This window comes from Leptopilina heterotoma, unplaced genomic scaffold, assembly GCF_015476425.1.
Source record: "Leptopilina heterotoma isolate Lh14 unplaced genomic scaffold, ASM1547642v1 Lhet_10, whole genome shotgun sequence".
NCBI lineage: Eukaryota > Metazoa > Arthropoda > Insecta > Hymenoptera > Figitidae > Leptopilina > Leptopilina heterotoma.
Genome location: NW_025110813.1, coordinates 1225592 through 1234921, shown reverse-complemented (window position 1 = coordinate 1234921; position 9330 = coordinate 1225592). Strand labels below are relative to the sequence as shown.

The 9330-nt window shown below is 30.3% G+C and overlaps 2 protein-coding genes across 2 annotated transcripts in view; one reads left to right on the top strand and one right to left on the bottom strand.

Moving 5' to 3' along the window:
• The first annotated feature begins 27 nt into the window (after positions 1 to 27).
• Positions 28 to 9330, top strand: part of LOC122498611 — a 73662-nt gene continuing 64359 nt past the window's right edge. Inside the window, exon 1 of the mRNA XM_043606425.1 lies at positions 28 to 182. The gene's annotated coding sequence lies outside the window, so the exon portion shown is untranslated. The remainder of the gene's footprint in view (positions 183 to 9330) is intronic.
• LOC122498603 overlaps positions 3384 to 9330 on the bottom strand; it is a 58893-nt gene continuing 52946 nt past the window's right edge. Inside the window, exon 3 of the mRNA XM_043606413.1 lies at positions 3384 to 4489. Within this exon, the coding sequence (XP_043462348.1) occupies positions 4403 to 4489 (87 nt within the window). The 3' untranslated portion in view covers positions 3384 to 4402. The remainder of the gene's footprint in view (positions 4490 to 9330) is intronic.

Genomic DNA, 9330 nt, shown 5'->3' with positions numbered 1-9330 from the left:
CTATGTTGAAGAAACTTCCGTGAAACTTTCACTCTTTCAGTTATTTTCGTTATTAATGTTTTGATTTGAATTCACCGGATATTTGCAAAATTATTCTATTAAATTGTTTACTATTTGTGAGTAATTAAAGTGTGAGTGTCAATTTCATGTGGACAATTAGACTAAAAAGCTGCTAAACAAAGGTAAAATTTAATCAATATTAAGAAAATTATTTATGAATGGTAAAAAGTTGAAAAGGAAAATTGCGCTATAAGCGAACATAACCTAAAAATTTTTATTCTATTGATTTTAATGATTGTAATGATTGTAATCATTGTAATCGTTTTAATGCAACGTTTTTGCAAAGTGATTTTTCCCTTCTTTCCGCTCAATTATAATTTATTTAATTTAGTAATAAATGTACTTTAATGTATAATTTACTGAATTCAAAGAAAGTATGAGAAAGCTTTAATTATAATTATTTGTTTACAATGATTTCGCCAGTCGCAGTATTTTTGACTGTTTTTGACGTAAGAAAAAAAAGAATATTTTCCAGGTACAAAAATTAAATAAATACTTTTTTATTATTAAACCTATATTTTCTCAGTGATAAAAAAAAAATAAATACCAGACGTAAAATAATTTCATGAGTAATAAGTTAATTATATGGTTGGTAATTAAATTTCGCCCGATAAACTACTCATAATTTATAAATTAGATAATTATAAAGATAAAATAAAGTAATAAATTTTTGATCGTTCAAGCAATGAATTGTTTTATATTTCAATACAATGAAGTACTTATTAAATTCTACTGATAGTAATTAAATAAATAATTGAAATTAAATTGAAATTCGATTGTTTTTATATTAAATAAATTAAATTTAAATTCCGCGACAGAAGGTAAATATTTTTCTAAAAAAAAAAATTAAATTTTCTCTCTTGATATAGACATTATTATACTGACCCGATCAGTTAAAATAAATCTGTCTGTTTGCCTTAGAGAGCTTACAACATAAGCAATTTGTTTTTTATTTTCTTCCACTGATATTGAATATATATATGCAATCAATAGTTCTGACATACCATTTCTAAGTTTTCCAGTCATTCAAACGTTCATCTTATCATGTAACATTGCAACTAACAATAGAATAACTTGGAACAATAATTTAATTGTCTTAGCTTCTCATCAGAATCGAATATTCTCCTCTCGGCAATGTCTAAATAATATTGATTTAAATAATACATTGCAGAACTTATGAATATATCAAGGTTGAAAAATTACAAATGCATTATTTTATATTAAGCTGAAATAAAAATAAACGAATTTATTAATTTTTCACAAATTATAATTTTTTAAATGATAATTAATTTTTTTACATTATTCAGGATTGCCACAGGTCAGGGAAATCAGGGAAAAGACAAAGGATTTTTATTAAAAGTACTGGAAAAAATTAGAATTTATAAGAAAATTCTGAATTTTTGTGTCCTTTTTTGTTTGTCTCGTAAAATTTCTATATTTCTATGAAATTACCACGAATTATAATTCAAAACCTTGCAATTTTTCTATTTGTCACAATAATTTATTTCTAAATAACTTCATTTTTCAAGAACTATTATTAAATTATTACTTACCTATAAATCATTTATAATGAAGTATTTTTTTGAAAAATTTTAATTTCAATTCTGTTGAAATTAGTTTCAATTTTAAAAATTTTAACGCAATTCTTTGATTTGATACTATCTTACCTAATAAATATCAAAATTCTTTCGAGAAAATTAATTATTTTCAAAATTTTTTTAAAAAAATTCTCAAAATTTCAATTATTTTTATAAATAGCCAAATTCTTCGCCGAAATTCAATTATATTCAGGAATATTAATAAAATTCATTGCAAAATTCAATCATTCTCATAAATAACAATATTCATCACAAGAATTCAATTATTTTCAAATTTAATAAAATTCTTCGCAGTGAAATTCAATTATTTAGGAAAAATATAAAAAAATTTGTCGTCAACATTTCAATTATCTTTATAAATGAATAGCAAAATTTCTTCGACAAAATTGAATTATTTTCAGGAATTTGAATAAAATTCATTGTAAAATTCAATTATTTTCATAAATAATAGTATTCATCACAAGAATTCAATTATTTTCATAAGTAATAAAATTCAATAATTATTTTTAAAAATTTTAATAAAATTCATGTCAAAATTTCAATTATTTTCAAAAAATTTTCTTTATTCAATAATTTGTATATCATTATTTTAATAAAATTTCCCAAAAGAATTCAATTATTTATTTATTCAATTATTTTTGACTAAATTCTACACGAATATTCAATTATTTTCTAAAATAATAAAAATTTCACAGAAATTCAATTATTAAAAATAGAATTTGCATAAATTTTTTCGAAAAAAATCAATTGTTTGAAACATTTTTTTATAAAATTCCTCGCAATAATTCAATTATTTTTATAAATAATAAAACTCATTGCAGAATTTCAATTATTTTTAATACAATTTTAATCGAATTCCTCGAAAAATGTAATTATTCTTAAAAATGTTATTAAAATTTGCCGAAAGAATTCAATTATTTAAAGATTTGTTAATCAAATTCTTTTTGAGAATTCAATTTTAAGAAGCATTGAATTATTTAATAAATTATTTATTCTTGTATTTAAATAATTAAATTTTGTAAAGGTTTCGAATTAAAATCTTTGAAAATTTGAATTTTTCATACTTTCAATTAAAAATTGTATGGAACTAATTTTTTTCAAAAAGCTTAATCAAAATTTTTTAAAATTATAATTTCATGTTTTTATTTTCTGATGTATGTTTAATTGAAAATTAAACATACAAATCAATTAAAAATATTGATTTGAAAATGAAGTTATATTGATGTTTTTAAATAATTTTACAATTAAAGAAATTTGTAAATAAATCTAATAGAAAATTTTTTTGAGTATCTTAATAATTTTTAGAGTGAATTAGAAGATTCTTTAGGATTAGGGAAAAAGTCAAAATTTTGTCTGGAAATCAGGGAAAAACAAAATTAAATTTTTGTGGCATCCCTGATGTAAAATAAAAATAAACAAATTTATTAATTTTTCACAAATTATAATTTTTTAATTGATAATTTATTTTCTTACATTATTAATATTAATAAAATATTGATAATTTAAATCATTACCTGAAGTTCATTCGTCTAATTTTGTGCAATTTCTGAAAACGAACTTGTAATTTTGGAAACAGATTTTATAATTTATATTAAATTTACATTTTCTACATAACGAGTAAAAAAATGAAAACAAAACTAAAATGATTGAAATAAATTTAATTAGATTTTAAAATGTATATATAATTGAAGAATATAATATTTATAGAGGAGAGAATAAGTAATTTATTCGAAGTGTAGATTTATTTATACAGAAAAATCAGGTACACAGGATAAGAAAATACTGTTTGCGGTACAAGAAGCAATAATTTCTTTTAACAAAATTCTAAAATTGTGTAAATTCATGTGAACATTATTATCTTATATATTAAAAATTTAACACTTTTAATTGATTGTAACAGGAAATATTATTCTCAAAGTGTAATTACATATACTTTGGTTTAATATAATACTTTCTCCTGTTGGCAATTGAAATTATTTGCAAAATTTTTTTTTTTGTTTGTTTTTATTTAAAATTTTTTTTTTTGTCTTTTGGCACCATTGATACGCGTATATTAATGAACTTTCCGGTTAATTTTAACTTGTTCATTAACAATTCATTTTATAATGAAAATAATTATAAAAAATCATTAACTTATGATTGTTTATAAAATTCATAACTACATATCAATGCGTATTTTTTTCATTATTCTAAAATAATTTCAATTGTAAAAATAAATTTTATTACTTACTTAAAAAGTATAACGTTAATTATATGCACATATGTGTTATTAACAGAGTAAATCTTTCAGTTATAATATACTATAAGTGAAAAGATATTTATTTAATTATAGATTAAATTTTTCTTTAATTACAATTTAATTTATACGATGGAGTTATTGAAAACTCATCAGTTCAGTCGGATTTTTTTTACAAAGAAAATATAATTTCCAATTTTTTTTTACAAAAGAAATTAATTCCCAATTTTTTGTCTTAATTTTTTTGACAAGCACGTTTTGTGAAACGTGGATAATTTTTTTTTTAAATGAAGTTTCACAAAATTAAAAATCTATGTGAGATCTGTTTCTTTTAATGATAATTTTTTTAATGAGAATTTTTTTACGGTAAATTTCTGATATTAAGTAACAGAGGAAATGAATTTTTTTTTGTTTTTGTAACACACTGACATTTTTGCGGTGAAACTTTTTTTTCTGATATTTATTTTGGAATCTAGAGTATAGATAAAGTCTTGATCGGAAAATAAAATCACTTCCGTCTGAAACATGTCACTGCATTAAAGTAACAACGCCAATAAACTCGACCTTTTGCTTGTCCTCTGCGTTGAAGATCCATCTGAAAATAATTCATATTTATTATTATTTACATTTATATTTTTTTTCTTTAAAATTGACTTATTTTTATTGAAAGAGAAAAAAATCTATAAGTTATAAAATTTTTTTATATTCATTTTTTATTTTCTTTTATTTTCTTTTTTTTAATTATGTATTATAATAATGAATATTATTTATTTAACTTATAGACGGGACGAGACAACAAATTATTATTATTATTAATTTTTCATACATAGAAATTAATTTTTTTTCTTTTAAATGATGGAAAAGAAATTCAATTATGCTTCATCGTCTCGTCCTCAAGATCACATGTAGTAACGCTAGTTGCCCGATTCCAATCCACAGAATTTTTAAAGCTCGCGCCATTCCAGGTACCTTTATTTCTCACCAGGGGGCTCTTATACTTCCGTCTTGTCATTACGCTTTTCTGTGCGATTCCGTTCACACGCGAAAATATTATTTCCACATAAAATTTCCATAGTTTTCCTTCCCAGTTCAATTATATTTATTTTAAAATGGGGCGCGAGGGAAAAAGCAATACACCTTCGAAGGAATCTCGAAAAGGATCTGCCGAAAGGCACATAGATTTCTTGTACGAAGAATTGAAACGACTACAAGATAAGGTTAAGGGACAGTCAAGAGAAAAAGATGTCGAAAATGTACGCGTCGCGTCACATTCCCCGACTTCTCGATCTCCCTTTCATTACAGGGACAAAACACCTTCTTACCATAAATCAAGATATTATAATTATCACGACGAGCGTAACCTTCGAGGTGCGTCACGTGACCGATATTATAGACATAACAATTCTCGATCTGTCTCCATAGAGAGTACAAGATACCACGGTGAGCGTAACCCTCGAGGTGCGTCACGTGACCGATATTATAGACGTAAAAATTCTCGATCTGTCTCCATGGAGAGTACCAGATACCACGGTGAGCGTAACCGTAGAGGTGCGTCACGTGGCAAATACTATAAACGTCATTGTTCTCGATCTGTCTCCAAAGACAACTCAAAACACCACGGCGAGCGTATCCCGCGAGGTGCGTCACGTGAGCGAAACCATAATCGTGAAAATTCTCGATCTGTCTCAAAGAATAAGACAACTAAGCAAGGCGAGCGTAGCCCGCGAGGCGCGTCCCAAGGCCACCACGACCACAATAATAAGTCTCGATCTGTCTCGACAGAGACACATAAAAATCGCGGCAAGCGTAATCTGCGAGATACGTCAAGCGATCGTCATATCGTCAGTAAAAGGTCTCGATCTGTTTCAAGAGATAAGACCAGAAACACAAAAGAAAAACCCGTTCTGTCTCGAGCGAAAAATCCATTCATAATCGAGATAAAAATCATCAAAAATCAAAACGCCGTAGACGTTCTAGCTCATCATCCTCATCGTCATCTTCGTCTTCCTCCTCGTCGACATCAACTTCAAGTACTCCCAAAAAAGAGGTCCAAAAAAATGATCTCACTAACGACGATAAGAGTTTAAATCCAGAAACTCTTAATTTACTCGGCACTGTCGAGAAAAATTCAAAATTTAATCCCGAAATTAACAATACGCTGTCAGAAGTTATGATTAAAATACTAATGGATGGTCTCACTAAAGAAACGAAAAAAGAATTGGCGGAAAAATACCCACCACCACTAAATTGTAAATTGTTACAATCACCTAATATCAACAGCGAAATAAAAATGGCGATGGGTCCGACCGGACTGAAAAAAGACAGCTATCAGGTTGCTTCACAGAACCAGCTAGGTGCAGGCATCTCCGCCTTGACTATGACCCTGTCCGACTTTCTGAAAAAGAACTCCGAAGATCCGGAAACCACCAAGCACATTTCTCAACATTTCTCATGCTCCATATCCGAAAGATAACTACCCCCGTAATTTAAACTACAGGGGCCCTCCCAGGAAGAATTTCAAAACGTTTCGACCAGGAGGGCAGAAGGACAAATTCTCGAGGAACCAGCCTTACTCGAAACCACGAAAACAATAGAGGTAAGTAAAGTACCAGGCAGATTAAGACTCTTTATCGCCAAGTGATTGCGAGATCGCAATTGAGAAATTAATAAAAAAGGAAGCAATTTATAAATGTGCACCCATCAAAGATCAATTCATATCTCGCTATTTTCTGGCAGAAAAATCTAACGGCAAGAAAAGATTCATTTTAAATTTAAAACCTCTCAATAAATTTATTCAACCTCCCCACTTCAAACTCGAAGACAGGAAAACTGTCGCAAGACTTTTGTTCAAAGATGCTTACCTAGCTTCCCTAGATTTAAAGGACGCTTTCCATTTAATTTCAGTAGCAAAACAATACAGAAAATATCTGAGGTTCGAGTTTAAGGGGCAATTATACGAATTTTGCTGTGTACCGTTTGGGTTATGCACTGCCCCCTTTGTTTTTACTAAACTCATGAAACCAGTAGCTCAATACCTCAGATCTCGATCCCATCTTTCGGTAATTTACTTAGATGATTTTCTATTGATTGGAAAAACTAAGAGAAAGTGTCTCGAAAATGTTCAATTTTCTAGCAATACCTTAAAAGAATTAGGCTTTATTATCAATATATAGAAAAATCTGTCTTCGAACCTTCAAAAAGAATTAAGTATTTAGGATTTAATTGGAATACAAAAGAAATTAAGCTTGAATTAACTAACGATAAAAAAGAATCGATAGTACGTAGAGCACGGGAACTATTAAACACTAAAGAATTTAAAATTAGGAAGTTAGCTGAATTTCTAGGTACATTAATCGCTGCATCTCCGGCAGTCAAGTATGGCCTGCTTTACATAAGAAACTTAGAGAGACAAAAATTCTTAGCCCTAAACGAACATGGCGGTAATTTCGAAAAATACATGTCTTTACACAATTCAGTCCTTCCCGACATTCATTGGTGGATTAATAACATACCACTTGCTTATAATCCCATTCAATCAAATAAATTCGAAATCGAAATTTTTCCGGACGCATCCTTATCAGGCTGGGGCGTAGTTAGCAACGGGAACAAATTAAATGGCTGGTGGAATAAGGATCAAATAGTACACCATATAAATTATTTAGAGCTTTTGGCAGCATTTAATGGACTCAAATGCTTTGCAAAAAACTTACGCTCAACAAATATTTTGCTGAGAATCGACAATACCACCGCCATAGCCTACATAAACAAAATGGGCAGTATCCAATTTCCCAAATTGAGCAAACTATGTAAAGAAATCTGGATGTGGTGCGAAGTACGCGACTTATACATCTTCGCATCATACATTCCATCCAGAGAAAACGTGGATGCTGATCGCGAGTCCCGTAAATTACCCAGCGAAACGGAATGGGAACTCGCAGATTGGGCAATTAACAAAATACGCGACAAACTCGGCCCATTTGACATAGACCTATTTGCATCGTGCGCAAATGCGAAGTGTAAAAAATTTGTTTCCTGGAAACAGGATCCAGATTCATTCGCAATCGACGCCTTCACGATCGATTGGTCCCCTTACAGGTTCTACGCATTTCCTCCTTTTTCTCTTGTCCTCCGAGTTTTACAAAAAATAATATCAGATAAAGCCGAAGGGATCATTGTCGTTCCACACTGGCCTACTCAGTCTTGGTTTCCTCTATTTAAATCTTTGACTAAAGACGAAATTGTAATTTTCGAAACACATGTTAACCTTTTATCATCTCCTTCTAGCATGACACACCTTCTGGCAGGGAAGCTTACCCTGGCGGCAGGGAGGTTGTCCGGCAAGCGTTTTTGAAAAGAGGCACACCGGAATCTTCTCTAACGACCATCATCGCATCGCTAAGCGATTCAACATATACCCAATACGAAAAACCATTGCGAGAATGGTGGGAGTTCTGTCAAAAGGAAAATGTCCCCGTATTCGACGCTTCTATCCCGGTGCTTCTACAGTTCTTGACAACAATCTCGGAGAAGTCAAAATCCTATGGGACCATCAACACTTACCGATCTGCTCTCTCTTTAATTTCATCGCAGGATTTGGGAGCGGATCCTATTAGGGGCCGTCCATATATTACGTAACGCTAATTTTTGAAAATTTTGACCCCCCCCTCCCCCCATGTAACACGCTGTTACATACATTAGCGCCATTTTTTTGGCTTATCGTAACAAATAGCTTGACCCCCCTCCCCCCAAAAAGTGTTACGTAATATATGGACGATCCCTTATCAAAAGATTCTGCAGAGGAGCCTCGATCTTGAAACCTCTGAAGGCCAAGTATAACGAAATTTGGGACCCAAGCCCAGTCTTGGAATTCTTAACGAAGCAGGAACCAAACAAAGATTTGACCTTGAAGAAATTATCCGAGAAATTATGCACATTATTAGCTTTGACGACTGCACAGCGCATTCAAATGCTGACTAAAATTAAACTCAGCAATATAAAAATATCCGAAGACTCAATTAAAATATATATTCCCGACAGAATCAAAACATCGAGAATAGGAGCAGAGCAACCACTGTTACACTTTCGATTTTTCCAAGAGCAACCAAGCTTGTGTGTCGACAGCTTGCTCTTAAATTATATAAGTAAAACGGAAAATGTTAGAGCCAAGGGCAAAGATACATTACTAATAACATTCAATGCACCACATCGGCCAGCCACCGCGCAATCGATTAGCCGATGGATCAAGGCAACCCTCAAAAGCAGCGGAGTTGATACCACAACATTTTCAGGATACAGCACACGTCACGCTGCCACCTCAGCAGCATACAGAAAAGGCATCAGCCTAGACACTATCAGATCCACCGCAGGATGGTCCAAGAACTCTAGTGTTTTCAACAAATTTTACAATAGGCCGCTTAAAGAGCCGACCTGTGACTT